General features: G+C 33.1%; 1 protein-coding gene across 1 annotated transcript; it reads left to right on the top strand.

The window, feature by feature from the left end:
- Positions 1-12,103: 12,103 nt before the first annotated feature.
- On the top strand, positions 12,104-21,813 carry LOC114339672 (uncharacterized). The gene is made up of 5 exons (XM_028290339.2): positions 12,104-12,274; positions 17,772-17,941; positions 19,142-19,364; positions 20,515-20,632; positions 21,435-21,813. Exons 1-5 carry the CDS (start codon positions 12,232-12,234, stop codon positions 21,577-21,579), a joined length of 699 nt encoding a protein of 232 aa, XP_028146140.1. The 5' UTR covers positions 12,104-12,231; the 3' UTR covers positions 21,580-21,813.
- Positions 21,814-22,562: the final 749 nt, after the last annotated feature.

Here is a 22,562-nt window from a genome sequence, read left to right as displayed (position 1 = left end):
AAAAAATACCTACTACACCAAAATAAAAATTTATTAAACAGTTACATTTTCTACTATGTACTTGTGTAGTTCAAAATGTCCCCATAAAAAAAAGAAGCAAAAATCGAGTTAGAGCGGGCCCCTTCGGGGCCCGGGCCATGGTTCCGCGGAACCCGCGGAACCATGCTCAGTACGCCACTGATTCGTAACGATAAAGTCATAGTATTCGAGATATTTGAAGTTAAAAATGAAAAGGCACACTTATTTTGATTAATGTATTATGCTCCTTCGTTTTTAGCTTCAAATATCTCGAAAACTAATGGCTTTATCGTTACGAATGAAGAGTATGTTATTTACATAGAAAGTATTGGAGAATCAAAAAATTGCACTAAAATAGAAATTCCGCCAGTGGAGTAGAATTTGGGAAGGGTCAACCATTCACGTTCCCCCGTCGTACGTCTCTGGCAGTAGCCAGAAACATTTGTTTAACATAATTTAGTAGGGTGTAGAATACCAGCATCACTTACCAAATTTCGTGTTGTTGTCCCGTGCCTGTCAGGAAATATTCAAAAATAAATAAAATAAAAGTTTAACTTTGACACCCTGTATTTCGGTTATTATCAACTTTTGTACTAAGATACGTTAGCTTAAATCGACCTATTTTAACCTCAGGAATCTAAGGTTAAGCGATGGCCCATTCTTTACCAAACAACCTCTATACCCCCAAAAAATATGCCGCTTTGTACCGGGTGTCCCAATAAGAATGGCTCTCGGCCATATCTCAGGAACGGTTTATAGTAGAGCTTTGAAATAAAAAATTTTATAACAAAAGTTGCCTCAGGAAAGGCCTGGAAATTATTTTCATAATTGTGGGTCCACCGCTAGAGGGCGTAATTGAATATCAAAAATAAAAAAATCTAAATTTTACAAAATTTTCCCAATGAAGGGGCACTGTAAATCCGATTATTGTATTCTTCATCAAATTCTGCGCATATTTGATTTAACAAGTTTAACTCTACCTTTGCAAATAAGAGGTGGGGGTGAGTGGGAACCTTGTTATGAAAAAATGGCTGTAAGTCCGGTTCTGCTAAATCAAATTTTGAAAACTGGGTCTTGTTGAACACAGATCTCTTTCTTCAATGTAAGCGTGATGATTTTGAACCATCCTACTAAGTAATAAGCCAGCTGGGAGGCGTTATTAAATTTTTTTCAGAAATCTAGTTTTCTTTGGAAAATATTAAATACAAGTATGCATTTTTAATCATACTTTATAAAATTAGATTAAATTAGCAATAGAATAGCGAAAACCGCATGTCGATACCTTTTGTCTATCTCAAGATATCTCGAGAAACGTGTAAATTTTATACATAACTGTTACTATCACCGGTAAACTAAGTTAATGAAAAGTAGTGTGCTGTGGAAAAAAACAAAATAACATTTTCCAGATGTCAACGTATAAAAATATAATTAATTAAAACAACAATATAAAGAGAAACAATACTATTAAAATTAAATATAACACAGAACAAAAAGAACTACTTAGTGACGACCTAAATATTCAAATTGTTGCCCATCATATACTGCTCTAGAATACATTATCCAGAGAATACTAAACGCCATTCAAAGCATATTGAGAGCAGAAATTGAGACTGCTGTTCAATCTACTCTTGAAAGAGTAAATGTTTGCAACGAAAATGATGGGCAAAAATTTGAACGTTTCTGTCATCACTAAATAGTTGTTTTTATTTCTTTGTAATAGGGCTTTTCAACGCTTCTCATTTGTTTCGAGCCTCTGTCATATGCCGTATAATCCGTGTATAATATTAATATACGAGATATGAACGAGGCTCGAAACAAATGAGAAGCGTTGAAAAGACCTAATATACGTTGACAGCTGGAAAATGTTTCTTTGTTGTTTCCATAGCACACTACTTTTAATGAATTATTTCGTTTACCGGTGACAGTAACAGTTATGTTTTTAAATTTACACGTTTTGTAAGATATCTCGAGATAGAAAAAAGATATTAACATGCGGTTTTCGCTATTCTGTTGCTAATTTTGTCTTATTTTGTAATATGGTATTAAAAATGCATGTTTGTATTTAATATTTTCCAAGGAGCACTAGATTTCTGAAAAAAATTAAATAACGCCTTCTAGCTGGCATATTACTCAGTAAGTTGGTTCGAAACCATAACTTTTACATTGACGAAAGAGATCTGTCTTCAACAAGACCAAGTTTGCAAAATTTGATTGAGCAGAACCGGACTCACAGCCAGTTTTTCATAACAAGGTTCCCACTCACCCCCACCTTTTATTTCCAAAGGTAGACCTAAACTTGTCAAATCAAATATTCGTAGAATTTTATGAAGAATACGACGATCGGATTTCCAGTGCCCCTTCATTAGGAAAATTTTGTAAAATTTAGATTTTTAATATTTGATATTCAATTACGCCCTCTAGCGGTGGTCCCACAATTATGAAAATAATTTCCAGGCTTTTCCTGAGGCAACTTTTGTTATAAAATTTTTTATTTCAAGCTCTACTATAAACGGTTCCTGAGATATGGCCGAGAGCCATTCTTATTGGGACACCCGGTATATACCAAGTCCTATAGCTGGCTTATGGGTGGTCAAAAGTTACAAACTACCCCGGTTCTGAATCGGCCCTAACCCCCTCTTTAAACACAGAGAAAAATTCAGATCGGTTTAACTTTTCCACACACATACATACATACATATAGTCCGTCCGCTATAACTTTTCCCATGCGGTACGAATCATTTTCAATCAAATTAAGTCAAAACAGAAAGTGAAACGTACGCCGATGTGTGTAGTATATAGTATACAGTATACAAAATATATATACACATCGACGCTCGTTTCAATTTATGTTTTGACTTAATTTGATTGAAAATTAATCGTACCGCATGGGAAAAGTTATAGCTGACGGACTATACATACATACATACATACATACATACATACATACATACATACATATCCACAAACATTTTCCCTTTTTTAAATAGAAAGTGAGTCATATTTCTGAGCTCGGTAACTTTTAAATGGTATAACCGATTTTCAAAATTAGACATGCTTCGGAAAGGTAATGATCAGTACTATTAGAAGCCGCGAAGGTCGGTCCTAAATTTTTGAAGTTTTGGGAGTTTTGGGGACGAGAACGAAAATCAGACCCTAACCAGGAATGGCCGTAAAATCCATACCCTTGGACCAAAATTGACGGTTGATATATTAGTGGGTGAGTCTTTTATTGAACTTTAAGATGGGAGTTGGCCCAAGTTTCAATTCAGTCAGATTTAGAAAATCGAAAATTTCGTGTATATACATGGTGAGGCAGATAAAGGGCCTATTAGAAATATCTCGAGAACTAAAGGTAAGAGAATCATGAACATTGGAATTCAGGGGTTTTGAGGTATGAGCTATTTAATGAAAATATTTTAGTCTCTTTGATACTTCCGGTTATACCGGAAATTGATTGTAACTTCGTTTTTTAAGGGGACACCCTGTATATTTTTACATTTTTGGATGTTGCTTGATGTCTTCTTTTTTAAAATATGAGGTTTTGTAATATTATACAGGGTAGTTTAAAAGATAATTACGGTTTTTTATTAATTTTGTAGCAAACTTCACACCCTGTAGAATTGTACTGATTTGATATCAAAAAGTCCATTTATGTTCAAGTGATTTTTAATATAGTCTATTATTATTAAAAATTAATAATATAGCGAAATGTTTAATTTTGGTATAAAGGTTTGGTCGAAACTCGGAGTGAGTTTTTTCTGAGTTTTCTTAAATAGAATACCCTGTATTTCTGTATTGTAATGAAGTGATATTTTATAGTACTTTTTTATTTCTTAGGCATTCCCTGTACCTAACTGCTTTAATTTGTAAGTTATTCGTAGTTCTTTAAGCCAAACATTAATTGCAACAAAAATTTCGTGAAATTTTATTAGGTTCGACGTGAAAAGATTTAATCATAAATCATTTTTCGAAAATAAACACATATTAATCTCGACTGACCCTTAATTTATTAATATTGGTTAATAATAATAATAATATCTCATGGCATTTTTGTCGAGGAGATCCTTTTTGGATTGTTCCGGCGCCATTTACATCTTTAACTCTGTTTCAAGTAACTAGTGTCGATGTACACTAGCCCAGGGGGACCGATGGCTTAACGTGCTCTCCGAGGCATGGTGAAACGGCTCGTATCATTTTTAGAAATGATAAATTGGATGTCTTTGGCAGGGCTCGAACCCACGTGCACTGGCGTATGAGGCCAGCGATTATGCCGTGTCGTTACGGCCGCTCACACACACTAATACTGGTTGATATATCACAATAATTACGTAACTAAACTATTGTAAATTATTAAAATGAATTAAATGTTAGTGTCACTGAGAATCTGCATATTAGTACGAATGTTCTCGTAATCTAAGTGTCTAGTACGTCTAAACTATTCTAGTAAACTTTGAGAATTTTCTCTCTTCTTTGTTGTCGTCTATCAGGAAGTTGCATGTGATAAAATCTTATTGCTAGTAGTACATTTTTATTATACTCTCCTAGAACAAAAACTTTAATAATCAGTTCCCCATTACGAAAATTTATATTAGTTATGGTAACAAAGCAACTGGAACTACACAAATAACATAATGCCTAATGTTTAATCATGTTTAGTGTCAAAGCCATAGCCAACTAGAAAGAATTTGGTTTGTTTTTATTAATATTTTATGCACCAACAATCTTAACAACGTAGGCATTTTTGTATCTCATCCAATATTAATAAATTAAGGATCATGCTAGGTTAACATGTATTTATTTTCAAAAAATTATTTATGATTGACTATTTTCACGGCAAATCTAATAAAATTTCACGTAATTTTTGTTGCAATTAATGTTTTACTTAAAGAACTACGAATAACTTACAAATGAAAGCAGTTAGGTATAGGAAATGCTTAAGAAATAAAAAAAGTACTATAAAATATCATTTTATTACAATAAGAAAATACAGGGTGTTCCATTTAAGAAAACTTAGAGAATACTCATTTCGAGTTTCGACCAACCCTGTATACTAAAATTAAACATTTCGTTATATTATTAATTTTTAATAATAATAGACTATATTAAAAATCACTTGAACATAAATGAACTTTTTGATATCAAATCAGTACAATTCTACAGGGTGTGAAGTTTGCTACAAAATTTATAGAAAACAGTAATTATCTTTTAAACTATCCTGTATAATATTACAAAACCTCATATTTTAAGCAAGAAGACATCGAGCAGAATCCAAAAATGTAAAAATATACAGGGTGTCCCATTTAAAAAAACCAAGTTACAATCAACTTCCGGTATAACCGGAAGTAGCAAAGACACCAAAATATTTTCGTTAAATAGTTCATTCCGCAAAACCCCTGTATCTCAATTTTCATGATTCTCTTACCTTTAGTTTTCGAGATATTTCTAATAGGCCTTTTATCTGCCTCACCCTATACCGGGTGTCCACTAGGGTGGAGCGCAAATTTATTTTTTCAAATTTCATTTTCGCGGGGTGCGGAATTGATGCGTTTGAATTTTCGAAAAATTTTCATTTTCGAATGAAAAACTTAGATGCCATTTTTTTGTATTTTCAGTCTGAAAAGTGCCCCAAGGTGATTGAAATTTTGGAATTTTGTAAAAAAAAATTCTAAAAAAAATTCGATAGAGTCAACTAGAGTCAACGATAATGTTTTATTAATTTATTTAAGCTATTAGGACTATAATATGAAGAAAAAAAAAAGAAAAATAGTCAATATAAAGTAAAAAAAATATGCTTAAAAATTGAAGAATAACATAAAAACTCATTGTGAACCATAGTCTTTCTTAGTATCAAATTTAGACATAAAAAGGCATGATTTGAGCTTATTCTTAATGAATCCGCCTCTCCTCCGTGACCCACAGAGGACAGCACTTGCTTCTGTAACTAATTTGACCTACCTTTTAGCGGATTGTGTGTAACATGGAATTTTTCCGTGATGGCCTATGATGGCCTGAGATATCCTTTCGGTACTTAAATTCTTCGTCAGTGGAGGTTCTGTCTTGTGTTTTCCAATCTATCATATCGAGGCAATCATCAGCATCCATATTTAAAGTAGGTACTTGGAAAATATGAAAGGCTCCTATGTATGATGTCTCTCTGATCTTCAATATTCTGCGCAATTGCAACTTCTCTGACGTACTGTCTCTTGTCGGCTAACATTCCTAGTAGTAGATTCTCTGAATGTCCAAAGAATGCATTTCTCTGTATGACTGGGACAATAACATTCTTCAAGTGGTTTGACAAATAGCGCGACAGTTTTATCGTATCATATAAATGTTTGGAACCAAAAATACAAATTGGCCTGGTCTTGATTCTGAACCACCTAGGAGCATAGACAGTTACAATAAATGTGCTTAGTATAATTAGGTTTTCTGACGGAGTTTCGCTTGAGACATATAATCTCAATATCCGATTAACCATTGTCAACCATCTAGGGTGAATTAGTTTACCAGGATATTTTTTTCACAAAATTTTCATCACAATATCCACTACTGATATACTGACATATTTGTAGTAGATATAGTTAATCTGTGCTTAATTCCTGTTACGATTTGGTAATATCGGGCAACGTACATTTAATTGCATGAAACGGAACAATGGGTAATACTTTACAGTTAGTAACTGCCTCGCCAATGGGACCTGTGAAACCTTTTGGTCCACTTCTAGTGTCATCTAGATGTTGAAAAAGATGACGCAATGTCAGTTAATTGGCGTGTAGTTGGCATATGAACCATTGGAGTGGAGGTGGAAACTTGATTTCCAATAAACGAATAACGCCACCTTTGTTTCCTTGGTTAACGACAGTCCCATCAGAACCAACAGCCATTTTTTGATTTACATCGATAGACTTCGAGGAAAGAAATGTCAGAATAGAGTTACAAAGTAGTCCTAGCTTTAGAACGAGCTTTTCGAACTCTATTTCTGTCTATAACCCGTGATGAATCGTTTTCAGTAATGAGACCAATGTGGTGGAAAGCTGCAGAAATGATTGCTACTCCAGCACGATTTGCCACCCCATAACGATCTAATGTTCTGGCAACAACCGGAAATGTGACTTCAGCCATTGTGAGTGAAGAAGTGGAAATATTCGATTGCGATTGGAAGTCCTCAATTTCACCGTTTTTGTTTAATGTATCTGGCTGTTGAACATTCGGTCGTATCTTTGAAGTTGTAGGTAATCTAGAAGTACTAGGAATGGATTCCACCCCTATTTGCAAGACTATTTGTTCTTCACGTTGCTCTTGTTGGTGTAATCTATGTAAATCTATCTCAATTTTTTTGGTCGCTTCACGATCTAAACTATTAATCATTATTTTATGGTCAGTTCGTTGGTCGATTAAGAAATTTCGTTCTGGTATTGGAATCTTTCGGTTTCTAGGACAGTTGCAATCTCTGAACTCTTAAACATTTGCAAGTTTCAATATCAAACAATTTCTTGCTATCCTCACCAACCTTTAATAGCTTCTCTTTGTAACCGTCTTCGTCCTTCCTGCCTTCATAAGGAATCAATAATGTTATATACTTATGATGGAAAACTATAATAATTCTAGCCAATGTTGTTTTGTGTTCTACTTACTTACTTATAATTGAAATTGAGTGGGAGAGTGAAGGCCGACTCCTGTGACAGGTTATAACTCTTTGGTTGCAGCGTTAGGTCGGGGGTTGGCGCGAAATTCAAAATAGATCAATTTAAGTAGCGCTGGGGCAGTTATTCTGATAAAAATAGAAATTAGTGTTATTGAAGTTTTCGATTCATATCCTAGAAGCGAATTGATACCGCACCCCGCGTAGGTAAAAGTGCAAAAAAATTTTTTTTTTCAGATTTCAAAATTTGAATCACGTTGGGGCAGATGTTAGCTTCATAATATAAAAAAATGACAAATAACTTTTCCAATCCTTTCCCACAGTAGCATCGATTCCGCACCCCGCGGTTGTAAAAATTATTATTTCATTTTTCTCCATATAACAGCGCTCGACTCTAGTGTCAACTTATATTTTCCCCCATTTTAACTGCCTATAACTTCTAAACGGCTTAAGATAGAAATATGCGGTTTTTGATGAAATGTTTTATTTTAGTAAAAGTTTTGTCTCAATGGATTGAATTTTTTATATCGCTTTCAAATACGAAAAGAAAAATGGCGGATTTTAAAAAAAAAACGTTGTTGACTTTTTTTAATGGAACACCCAGTATATTTTTTTGTAAATTGAAAGAAAGGCCATTTACCTATCCAGCGATATAAAGTTTTTCAAAATCGGTTGTCAAATCACTGAGTAATTAATTTTTAAAATGAGAGGTGCAACGTGGATATCACATACCTAAATAACATAACTAAGCAAATTGATATTATGTTATGTGATTTCCACATTGCATCCTTTATTTTAAAAATTATTTGCTCAGTCATTTGACAACCGATTTTAAAAAATTTAATATTGCTGGACAGGTAAATGGCCGTTTTTTCAAGCTGCAAAAAAACATACTGGGTGTTTCAATAAAAAAAGTCAACAACGTTTTTTTTTTCAAAAATCCGCCATTTTTTATTTAAAAGCGACATAAAAAATATTCATTTACCTAAAAACTTGAAAAAACGGTCATTTCCATAACCAACGATATAATTTTTTTTAAAATCGGTGGTCAAATGACTGAGAAATTAATTTTTAAAATGAGAGATGCAATGTGGAAATCACATAACATAGTATTTTGCTTAGTTATGTTATTTAGGTATGTGATATCCACGTTGCACCTCCCATTTTAAAAATTAATTACTCAGTGATTTGACAACCGATTTTGAAAAACTTTATATCGCTGGATAGGTAAATGACCTTTCTTTCAATTTACAAAAAAATATACTGGGTGTTCCATTAAAAAAAAGTCAACAACGTTTTTTCAAGAATCCGCCATTTTTCTTTTCGTATTTGAAAGCGATATAAAAAATTCAGTCCATTCAGACAAAACTTTTACTAAAATAAAGCATTTCAGCGAAAACCGCATATTTCTATCTTGAGCCGTTTAGAAGTTATAGGCAGTTAAAATGAGGGAAAATATAAGTGGACACCCGGTATAGTGTCCCGTGTAGGAGGGTGTTGGTGTGCGCAACTGGCAAGAACTGCCGTTCTCTGGTAACAAATATCAATTTATTTACTATATTTGTTTAATACATAATATACAGTGATGAGCGCGCTAATAACCGGCAAAATAACGCAAAGATGAAAAACATAATACATTGCGAAACGAAAAGAGATGAAACTAGGTGGAGGTGGAAAGTATCGTTATAAGCGTATAAATAATTAACATTACATTACATAGTTTCCCACCTTTAGAGGTCTGTGAGAGAAATATTTTATAAAATTCTACTGTCACAGTTACAGTTGTTATACTCCTCTGGTACGTCTAAAGGTAGGAAATTATCTAATGTTAATTTATACATTTATAACGATAAGTTCCACCTACACTAGTTGCATCTCTTTTTGTTTCGCAATGTATTACGTTATCCATCTTTTGTGATATTTTGCAGGTTATTAGCGCGCTATCATTGTATATAAAGGGTTGTCCACAGCTAGCGATGCTTCCCTTCCGTCAGCCATACTTCCATTTTTCACGATCTTCCCAGTCTCCGTCTTCCAATCCTTTCTTCGACATGGCTTCGTCGACTTCATTTTTCCATGATATTTTCAGTCGTCCTCTCCTTCTTGTTCCTTGTTCCTCTTGGACTCCATTCTGCCACCTTGTTTATCCATATGTCTTTATATTTTTTACGTTTGCTCCAACTTGTGAATATGTACTATTTAACATTAATAAGCACCTACCTCTTGTAATCTTCTTCTGCTTCTTCCAATCTTCTTAAGGTCATCTGCCCATCTCATTTGTGGCCTTCCTCTTCTTGTCCTTCCTAACCATGGCCTCAATTGTTGCATTTCTTGGTTCCATCTTTTATCCTTCAGTCAGGTGCTGTGTCCTGCGAAGCTCCATTTGTGTCCAGCACTCTGATTTTTGCACGAGAGTTTAATGAAAGGGTAACAAATGAATTGGAAGTTCTGTCCAACAAAATACATGAGACGTTTTCGTAGTTTGACGTTCCAAAGTTTTAACCTGTTCCACAATTACCCTGTTCCAGTGTTCCCGTACATCAAAGTTCATCCGACTAGACACCGTTAAGCTATTAACAAATTTTCAGCTTGCTATTAATCAACTTTTTTTTGGTACGCGGGATCCAGACCTAATTTTTGATACGATAGATAGTATGAATGTTCCAGTATTTATAGACGAGCTGGTTACATAATCATCCTCTTCAGAAGAGTTATATGAAATAAAGTTATTAATAGCCCATTCGAATTTACTATAGATTTCTCCCGCTACACTTTTTATGCTCTTAAGATTCGTAATTCGTACATACTTTCTTTACCTACATTATAGTCAAATTCTTCAACAAATCTCTTACAAATTTTGTGCTACATTAATACATTATAACAGAAACAAGTGCCCACTGTACATAAAATTCGAGATTTGTTAAAGAATTTGACTATAATTGAGTCAAAGAAAGTATGCTCACGTTTATCTCTATTCCGGTCGGGGTGTATGTAGATTGATCAAGCTCAACCTTTAATTCCTTAAAATGAGCACTTAAAATACACGTTTAGCTTTCAGCTTAATCTTTGCTTCATATTCAATAAATGTTGCGCCAGAAAAGTGAGTATTTTCCACATTTAACGGTTTCCTCTGTGGTTTCTGTAAAAAATGTGTTTTGTTAAAAACTTGTTTAAAAAATGATAGTGTTCAGAATTTTTCTCAAGAGCAATCCTTTATTTGTTTAAGTTTTCCAAGGATTCTAAAGCCAATAATTGTTTCGTTAGTTTAGGTTACAAGACCAGAAAGTGGTACTTTTCAGGTCGAGTCAATTAGATTGGGGAGACGTGAAAAACACTAATTTTCGGTCGTGTGACGTACAATATTTTTTTAAGACCGACACTTTGATGTAAATATAATCCTTTATTTTATTTTACTTTATATGATAAAATGATTAACAAATGCTAAGACTAGATACTGAATATAACTGCATAAATTTAATAAATAGGTACATTACTTTTGAATATTTATCTTAAATGTACAATTGTGACTGTTAAATATCTGAAGGTAAGACGTGTCTGAAATGCTTCGGATTGTTATATTTTTTGTAGCGGTATTGACAAAATTAATTTCTTGTCATTATTTTTGGAATATCATCCATTGATTTTGTTTGCTATATCAACTTTTTTTTTTAATCTTCAAGGTAGACTTCTGCTACAGTAGAGGATTTCCATCCTGTGTGCCGTTTTAAATTTATAATATCACCTCCTCTATCTACGAGTAGAGTTGCTGAGCTTCGACGATAACAGTGACTTGTGAATTCGCCTGGATTTTCTAATTTAAGATAAGAGGCGATTTTGCTAGGTGCTTTTCCCACATAATGCAATCCTACTACTTGGGTTGAACACTAGCCGTTTATTCTGTCAAATAAATAGTCCGTAACGGGATCAAGGCAGTCTGTGTTATGAAGTACCGATTAGAAAATAAAATATAGGGACCGGAAAAAGCTTTTGCCAGTCCCTAACGTTCACTTTCCGGTCTTGACCGGCAAAGTGGTAATTTCTGGACAAAAAATTATCCAGAGAGTGTACATATTCTGGTCGGTCTTAAAAAACATAATTAATACGCTAAAATATCCTATATAAGTATAATATGAACAATTTTAATCTCTGAGAAAAGAAAAATTGATAGCTGTTTCTCTTTGAAACTGGCAGACATTGACCAAGTTAACCCTATCTAACGATACACAATAAAAAATAAGCATAAAGTACGTCTATCTTTAAAAAATTGCATGCCTGGATACTAGATTTCTAACTACTAATTATTTCTGTTTTTAAAATTACTGCATAATCTTTAAATTTTATCTTATTAATAACAATTTTAAACTTACATATCGCAAGGCTAGAAAAAAGTGCATGTTTCTCTTATATTTATCAACAAAATTCTGGAATTATCCATCAGTTACATAAACTTTGTATTATTTACAAGAAATACATTTTTTTTCTTGGTGTACAATATATAAAGGCAAGCAAACTCAGCTTAGGGTACACTTCTGGTCTGTTCATTGTTTTCAGTTACTGGTCCAAAAGCCAAAATGAACAAATTCATCGTGTTGTTTGCATTTGTAGTTGCCATTGGTAAGTACCTACCTTAAATACATTACATAATATTCACACACCTCAGTACCAAAAATTTTTCTAAAATTTAAGATGTTTTGTTTCTCATAATACATATTTCAAATTTTGTTTCTACATATTTCAAATAACATTTCTCTTTTGTCCTATTGCCTTATTTCCACGGTTTGCTACTGGGGATGAGGTAAAAATCAAAATTATCTTCTCCTCATATGCATGTCCTGCTTGCTATATCGATTGCAAAAATCTCTGCATGAAGCAAATGTATATTGTCTTCATCATCATTCAGCCAATTGCGTCTACTACTGGTCACAGGCCTTTGCTCAGTTTCTTTCAATATTCTCTACACTGGGTCGCTTCCTCGCTAGATCTTGAATCTACAGCTGCCTTGGACAATTTTGGTGAACTATTTTCTCCTTGTCTTACTTCTCGACCTAAGCTGAATTTTCTGTGTTTCTTCTTCTCTTCTCATTCAAAAGCCTTCTTCTAATCAACAAAAGCAAGGAACAATGATTCAATGCATTTTTCAATTAATATCTTTATGGGATGCAAATAGCAATTTGTGCTGTATCCTGCCCTGAAGCCTGCCTGTTCTTTGCTGATAGAAATGAAGTTAGCTGTTAGTCAATGGTCTCCAATACACGCTTTAGGCAGCATGCGGCTTCTATTGGAGACAACCGGCTAAGTCAGTGGTCACTTAGATTCACCCCATAATTTGAATTTGTTTTAGAATTACTCTTTTTTTAACTATTTTCGGTTGTAAGAACATTTTTGTGCTTCAAAGTTTATTATAAGTAACGAAAATGAATAATTTTCCTACGGCGGCGTGACGATATACGTAGCAGCTTCTATTGGAAACCACAGCCTTGCTTTTTTCGATAAGATTTTCTTAAAATGTTTGTACATAAATATCCTGAGGTTGATGGGTCTATAATTTTCTAATTTAGTAATATCACCTTTTTTCTGTAAACAAACTATCACAGCATTGTTCCAAGCGTTTGGAATAGTACCCTCATCTAATCATGTATTAAAAAGTTTGCCACCAACGAGTTCATCACCAGGTACTCAAGGGTTTTACCTTGGTTTTACTTTCTTTAAAGCTACACTTTAGACCGGGCAGTATCGTCGCCCCCGCTAGCGAAATTATTCCGATTCGATTTTTTTGCACAAACTTACTCAAAAAGAGGTCCTTATAACATATCCACAGGGCGCCGGGCGGTGCCGTAGTCGAAAAATTGTTTAAACAATTTTTTTTAAACAAATTCACAAAAATAATTTTTTCATTTCGATCAATTTTTTTAGATAAATTGGCTTATTCTGAGCAAAAAAGGTCTCTTGTCATTTTTTTCTAAAATTGATTGTTGTCGAGTTATATGCGATTAAAAATTTGAAAAATGCGAAAATGGCCATTTTCAAGGCTTAATAACTCGATTAAACATTATTATTATGAAATTCAAAAAGTCACCAAATCAAGTTTCAAATCCCTTCTTCAAGGTCCTGAAGAGATTTTTGTCATTATTTTATTAGAAAGCTGTTATTTTTAATTATTAACAATTAACGCTACAGTCCAGGATTTATCGTCGCCTCCGTTAGTGAAATTATTCCGATTCCATTTTTTGTAGAAACTTACTCAAAACGAGGTCCTTATAATAATAATATATCCAAAGGGTGCCGGGCGGTGACGTGGTCGAAAAATTGTTTCAATTTTTTTAAACAAATTCACAAAAATAATTTTTTCACTTCGAACAATTTTTTTTATATAATTTGGGACATTCTGAGCAAAAAATGTCTCTTGTGATTTTTTTCTAAAATTGATTGTTGTCGAATTATACGCGATTTATAATTTGAAAAATGCGAAAATGGCCATATAACTCGACAACAATCAATTTTAGAAAAAAATCACAAGAGACCTTTTTTGCTCAGAATAACCCAAATTATCTAAAAAAATCGTTCGCAATAAAAAAATATTCTTGTGAATTTGTTTAAAAAAAATTGTTTAAACAATTTTTCGACCACGGCACCGCCCGGCACCCTGTGGATATGTTATAAGGACCTCGTTTTGAGTAAGTTTCTGCAAAAAAATGGAATCGGAATAATTTCACTAACGGGGGTGACGATGCATCCTGGATTATAGCGCTAACTGTTAATAATTAAAAATAACAGAAGACTAAGTTTTCACTCTAATGGCATATAACATATCCCACCAGAATGAAAACAATGGGAACCTTCTCTGGTTACACCTCCGAGGCTTCTACAATTTGCAAGCCATACGGATGCTGAGACTAAGGAAGATGAGGGAATTCTACAATTTACAATTCACGTCACATCTGCTCAGCGCGGTAAAGTTCCAACGAGACTGGTTCCCTTCATACTCCACACAGAGTAAATGTAAATCAAAAATGAATAACCATTTTCAATTTCGTTGCAAAACGAAAATACAGCCGAACCATATTCCAGTCCAATCAGAGAGTGCTGCAAGCACCTCTACCGGTTTCGAAACTTATTAGTCTCTCATCAGGAGGCACATATGCTGCTCTCCCTGATCCAACCAAAACAAACCCCAGCGTGCAGTCCCGAATTGCAACGAACGATGCAATGTTGGATCAGGGAGAGCAGCATATGTGCTTCCTGATGAGAGACTAATAAGTTTCGAAACCGGTAGAGGTGCTTGCAGCACTCTCTGATTGGACTGGAATATGGTTCGGCTGTATTTTCGTTTTGCAACGAAATTGAAAATGGTTATTCATTTTTGATTTTTAAAAATAACAGCTTTCTAATAAAATAATGACAAAAATCTCTTCAGGACCTTGAAGACGGGATTTGAAACTTGATTTGGTGACTTTTTGAATTTCATAATAATAATGTTTAATCGAGTTATTAAGCCTGGAAAATGGCCATTTTCGCATTTTGCAAATTTTTAATCGCATTTAACTCGACAACAATCAATTTTAGAAAAAAGTGACAAGAGACCTTTTTTGCTCAGAATAAGTCAATTTATCTAAAAAAATTTTGTTCTAAATAAAAAACATATTTTTGTGAATTTGTTTAAAAAAAGAATATGTGTGTACTTTGTACGCACGTAAGAAGTTATACTTCTATTATATGATTTAAACGAAATTAATATACTTTTTATTTATATTTTGTTTAAATATTAAACTAATTTATACTTACTACTTCTCAAACATTTTTATTAGAACAGTGGCAAAAATTAAAATAATAAAGAATAAAACACACACAAACACATTAAACAAGCCACAAATGATGTCTGAACATTAATTATTGTCGAAAATTTTTTTAACTAAATACGTATTTTCTGAAAATACAATTATATAATAAATATACTTACAATCATAAAATGTATTAAAAAAAAAAAGTTTCTATTGGGACTCGAACCAGCGCTGATAAGCGCGGTTGGTATTGGAATTCATTCGCCTTCAACGCTTAGCCACGGACACTATGTGTCATTATTTACGAAGATCGACTAACTAAACGGATTAAACTTGTGATATTTTGATATTTTGAAAATTGATCAAATTATTTTAATTTTGAATTGAAATGATTTAGAATTGAAAAAATACAACAAAACATAGAGTAAGAAAACAATATATTAGGTGAATATTGATAGAAATTTTGATGGTAATCAAATTATATAAATAAAAGTATTACATACTATGTATTTTGGCAGATCAAATAGGTAGGTTTATACCCATGATACATTAACAATTATTACGTACCTGTTGCTTTTAAAAACTATTTAAAAGTCACTACAATATTATAAACTTTTTTGTTTCTGTCCTCACAACAATAAAACTAATATATTATACATTTGTTTACCTTTACCTTTACCTCCAAACCACAGCTGTCCTACAGCTGCCATATCGGATAATTTTTGACATGTCATTTGAACATCCAATCAGAACAAAGTTATAATGCGCATGCGCCGGGCTGATAGGTTTTAACATATATAAAAATTCACCCTCTATCGTCGGTAAAGAAGTATAACTTCAAAAATTGTTTAAACAATTTTTCGACCACGGCACCGCCCGGCACCCTGTGGATATGTTATAAGGACCTCTTTTTGAGTACGTTTGTGCAAAAAAATCGAACCGGAATAATTTCGCTAGCGGGGGCGACGATACTGCCCGGTCTACTTATTTAATGAAAAAGTACGTTATAAGACGCTTAGTCAACATTAAAGTTTTAACCTCTGTATTTTTGGGAGGCTCCGCATGTCAAGCCTATAACAAGGATGATGCTCTTTTTAGAGAGCAAAAAGGTTTTGTGGTATTTGTAGCCCTTTTAAGAGTTTTTAAATAAATATACCACCTTTTATACAGAAAATAATTTTTAATTAAAACTTATAATTAATGGTATACAGCCAGCTACAGAAAATTCTTTCTTCTGAATATCTACACTTATTTATTCAGTAAAAATACCTCAGCTCCCTGCTGGTCTATGAGAGCCCTTGTCGAGAAATTGTTTTGTGGTCTTTTGCTAGTATAGAGGTCTTTATAAAAGTCTCTAGTTATTTTCAGAATGTCTTGTTTATTAATATTTCTCTTGTTGCTTTTTAATCCCTGTTTTTCAGTTTTTCCGGCTTATTTTCAGCCGCATGTTTCTTGTTTACTTTGTATGAGTTGCCTTTCATTATCTTTAAATATTTTGTGTCTTTTACTATTAATTACATTAGTATTATATCTTCTTAGATCTTTCTAATTTTTGCTGAAATTCTTTTATTTAATGTTCTATATTCTTCTTTATCTCAAAGTTGATAAATATACAGTATAATAGTAAATTTTAATTGGTAGTATGTAACATCTTTCCGGAAAACTGCCATTTATCTTCAATCGTATTTTTTTCGTTTAGTATCAAAATATATTATTTTCGGAATTTATTTCTTTAATAGTTCTGAGCCAATGTTGTAGTCGGTTCAGAAAGGATTTCTGGGTTAAATGTTCTTTTAGTATTTTGTACATGGGAAAATGTTTCGGCGGCATCTTATATCCATCCTTTTTCATATTTTTTAAATGTTACGATAAGTTATTACGCTATTTATAGGCGTCCGTCCTTCCAATCTATTGGCTTTTTTCTTGATCTTTCACTTCTATCCTCGTATCTTCTAGGTCATCATAGATAAAAAGTGAAATCCTCCACTTCTTTCATGAGTTACTCGGTAGTAACCGATGCAATCAACGATTATTAATCTATATTGAGCTTGTTCTTTTCTAAGAATCTATTTTTTCCTTGTGGTGAATATAATGATATTGGACTTTATTTGGGCTGTCTTTTCTTGACGCCGTCTGCGTGACAGAGTGCTCTAGTTTATCTGTTCCTGATTTTGTGTTGCGTGATAATTCTTCCTTATATTTTTTCCCTTTTATTTAATTATCCCTTTTAATTGAGCATTACTGCCTTCTTCTTCACAATGTTTACTTCATTTTCCTATATATTAGAATTACTAGTTTTTAGTGTAAATCTTCTAAAAACGTTTATTATATAGGAACTACCCATGCTGCATCCGTTAGCAGCAGCAGCTCTTCCTCAGAAGAAGACATTGCCGAAATTGCACAGTTGTTGAACAAAAGATTCAACAGCACCATCATCCTCGATGTTATAAAAATGGCCGAAAAAGCTAAGGACAAGTGTCCAAATATTGAAGACAAAATTGACGTAAGTAACTAATTTTGAAATCTCGTTTAAAATAGCTGTAAGTTATAATTTTAGCCTATTTATAAATTATAGATAATTCCACGACAAGATCAAGCTTAAATAATATATTTATTGTAAAATAATGTTAAACGTCATGAAATAGTTAACACAGTTCTCTTGGAACATCTACAAAAAACGGAACTAATTCTACTTGGCAAAGACAAGTGTAACATTAAATTCTCCATATTATCAAGTCCCTTTTTAGCTTTCCTGATGTGACCCAGTTTCATCTATTTTAACATTCCAAATACTCTCTTTTTATCCTACTAAGTTTTAAACTGTTTGTTTCAAGATCTTGTATGCACTGTTTCAGTTTTGGTCAAAATCCCTTACGGTACTCTCTACCGATTCTATATCAACAGCATACATTAAACACCAGTATATGTTATCCTATAGTTTCGCTTTTTGTATTACAGTTTCTCTTTAGGAACTCTGTCATATGCTTTTTAAAATCAATGAATAATATTATGACTATTTGTTTCTTTGTTGTTGTATTTTTTTATCAGCTGCCCTATTATTAAAATTACATCTGTTGTTGATCTGTCTTGTATAACCAAAAACCAAACTGATTTATCGAATACTTCGTTTCTATACTACTATACTTTGTGCATTAGTATAAATTATATTTTATCTCCCTTGTTTTTGTAAACTGCTTTTCCATTCGTCTGGTATTCGTCTGCCACTTCCATAATTTTATTAAATTAACCAGTTAGGTCATTTTTTCTATCTTCCCTAAAGCTCTCCATACTTCCTCAAAAACATCATCTGGTCCAAGATTCTTTGTTGTTTTTGTTGTCCATGGTTCTTTTTCTCGGATTTTTTGAAGCACTTAAACAACTTCTGTCTTTTGTTACTGTGTGCAATACTTCAACTGGATATCTGTCATTTTCTTGATTCATTAAATTGTCAAAGTACTTTTTCCATCGCTTTTTGATATCCTATTCGTAAACTCGCATTTTATTGTTATCATTTCTGATATATCTAAACTGATTATAATCTTTTGCTTTCTTTGTTCTATGTTTGGCTATTTATATATCTTTGTCTCATCTTCCCCAGTATCAAGTAACCGGTATAGATTTGTAAATGCTTTTGTCACACTCCTCAATACGTTCATTATATATACAGCGATCCACAATTTTTATACATTCTAATCCCTTTTAGGAGGTAGTTGAAAAAGTCGACAAATGTATGGACGACATTGAATTAGGATCAGAAACTTTCTGCTCACTTGTTAAGAAAAACCTCGCAAAATGCTCCAAACCACTCATCGACCTCATCACTAGCTGCTTACCAGAGGAATCCAAAGACCTTCCAGTATTGGGACAAAAAATTATTACTGCCATTGTAGATGAAGCTTGCCACACCACTGTTGAAGAACTATTAGGTAAGATAAACTTTTAGAATATTATTTTTATTTTGTTTTAACGTTTCTTAAAAACAAGTACAATAATATTTTACCTCTTTAACGGAAAACGGCAGAAAACTCTAAGAAGGAACAGCGATTTGAATAAGTCAGTGTGAACAGTCAACAAAAAGAAAAAATAAAAACATACACATGCCTTGGTACGAACGTCAGTGGCATTTGGGACCTTTCCCTAGAAATCAAATGTAGGATAGAGAAAGCAAGATCTGATTTATCAATACCCATAAAAATCAGGTTACTACGATGTTATATATTTCCTATATTGTTGTATAGAGTTGAGTCGTGGACTCTCACAGACGCTACCTGCAAGAAAATTGAGGCTTTCGAAATGTGGCTTTTTCTTCGAATCCTGAAAAGATCTTATATCGACCACTCTACTAATCAGGATGTTAAAATTGATGAATGTTAAGAATACAGAATGAAAAAGAGCTCTTTTTGAAATGACTTATAGAATGAAAAAGAGAGAACCGCAATAAAATCAGCCAAAATCAAATACCTCCGTCACATCATGAGGAAAAGTGAGAGATGTGGAAGGTTGCAACTAATTCTACAGAGAAAAGTAGAAGGAAAACGAGGACCAGGAAGGCGAAGAATTTCCTGGCTAAAAAATCTACGTACGAGGTTCAACACAACAACCACAAATTTTTTCAGAGCAGCAGTGTGCAAACATTTGAAACGCATAGGCATTACAATAAGAAGAACAGAAAACGTTTCGTATATGAACCCATACACATCATCAATTCTAATCTCCAAATAAAATCGTCAGATTCAGATAAAAACAATTAGGCGATTAGGACACATTTCACAAGAGATTTCCTGTCACATCTGTTTTTATTTAAAAAAATCTTCGAATGTACACCATTTGATTACAAGTCAAAAATTAAAACTGATGTATTTTAAGATTTTTGTAAAAGTCATCTGTTTCTGAAATAATGAATTATTTCATAGATTTGCATCATACTGTATATCATTGTAAAAACCATTTCAGTGGTGTAAATCGATATCTTTAATTAAAGTTGTGATTTATTCCCAATAATACAGTATTTACTACAAAGAACATTACACTATAACTTTATTAAGCAAGACTAAATAAAGGTTATTTTCTTTACAGAATTATTCAACCCATGTTTCATGGAAAAGGAATTCGTCTCCGTCCCAGCTTGTAGTGAAATCAAAGATGTTTTCGTCGCAAATAGAAACAAGCTCCCATCGAAGTCACTCGTTTGTTCGTGAGTATTTTTTAACTTATTGTTATTACTGGTAAAAATAGTGAAACACGTTCTCAAATACGATATTATATGTTGATCCAGATGTGTGTCTAAAAAAGGTTGTGAACAGCCCATAGTGTGCTCAGAGCACACTATGGACTGTTCTGAACAGATCAAGAGATCGAAATGTGCATGGCATATACAGATAGTGATGGTCTCTGAAATGAAATTAAATGTTAACTGTCTTTATTTACCTTCGTTCTTACTCACGAATTGAGTACTAGGAATCTAAATTTGTTTGATCTTCATCTAGATATATTGATATGGAATGCATATCGTAGATTTCCCACGTCTATTCATTTATCGCTTTTTTTCCTTGCAAATTATAGAAGGATGGGGTACAGGTGAAAATCAGAATTTGTTTCTGACTTAAGAAATATATTAAATTTTTAAATCGCTTAGGTTTCTCCTTGCGATTCATGGATGCTTTTCCACTTACATCTTCCTCAATTTTACTGATAAATTATTTCAGCCCTTCGTTACCAGCTTGTCTTCAACCTTCGATGGTTTTTAGCTGATTGAACAACTTTTTTTACAATTTACTCCGTCTATTGTCAAATGGGATGTCTACTTTTTAGAGATCTGCTTGGAGATTGTCTCTCAATCGTAGTTGGGGGTCTAGAAGTCACCTTTTCCTGTGAAAAGCCCAGGCACACCAGCTTCACAATTTTTGTCCCTCAAATCATATGAGATTTTCTTGATTTATACGTATAATGTATAATGTATAAGTGCAAGTTGCTAACATCACCTTATATTTTTTCAGCATGTTACCAAAAGTGAAGAGCTGTGTTAAAGGACACGTAGATGCTTCTTGTCAGAACCCAACCACTAAGAGAGCAACATTGAAATTCCACGAGGCCATCGATAACGCTATTAAATCAGACTGTGATGCTTTAAACAAAGTTTAAATTGGAACGATTAAGATAAAAATGGCAAATAAATAATTTTTTACAGATGTACTAAAATTTTGACAAACTGTATACGAAACATATTATTTGATAATAAAAAAAGTATGAAAAAAGTTTTTGTTTTATCTTTCTCTCTTAATCTATTGACTTTATTTTTTATATCTCTTCTGAATTGTTATATGTGCAGTTGAAAGTTTTATTTTAATAAAATTAATAATAATATTAAAAATAAAACTTTTATTGATACCAAGTTCCTGGTAACACCTTCGCGGTTTCTACAATTTACAAACCAACCGAATGCTGAAAAAGGAAGGCCAGAGGGGATCTAATTGCATCTTACTTCCTACTTGTTCAGCGTGGCAAAATTCCAACGAAAACTTGATCCCGAATACTCAGGAGTAAATCTAATATAAAATAATAATTTCTTTGTAAAACGAAACCAAGATACGTCTTATATTTCAGTTCGTTCAGAGAGTGCCATAAACACCTTTACCGTTTTCAAACTCGTTAGCTTTCATCAGAGAGAACTTTTTAATAAAGTAGAAAGAACAGCACAATTAGAACAGAACTACTGACAGTAAATATACTAAAATTACTACTAGCATACGTGGATGACATTGACATTGTGGGAAAAACAGTCACAAATGTGAAGGAGACTTTCAATAAATTAGAGGTAGGGCCAAAAAACTGGTCTAATGGTCAATGCAGAGAAAACCAAACAAACAATAGGACACAATGTTACAATAGACCCATATAACTTTAAAAGAGGGGAGAGTTTTAAATATCTAACAGATATTTGTAGAGCCTCCACAACACTATTAAATCTAAGAGCCTAACACCAACATCAAAAAACAGGATAATATATGTATATATTATATAAAACAGTTATTAGATTTTTTTTTCATGTATAAGCGTGAGATGAGGACGCTGACAAAAGCTTCTTCTTCTTCTCTTACTTCTTGGAGATCTTTCGATCTGTTTAA

This window comes from Diabrotica virgifera, chromosome 4 (assembly GCF_917563875.1).
Source record: "Diabrotica virgifera virgifera chromosome 4, PGI_DIABVI_V3a".
Lineage (NCBI taxonomy): Eukaryota > Metazoa > Arthropoda > Insecta > Coleoptera > Chrysomelidae > Diabrotica > Diabrotica virgifera.
The sequence above is the reverse complement of the archived record's forward strand: the minus strand, read 5'-3'. Positions and strand labels throughout refer to the sequence as shown.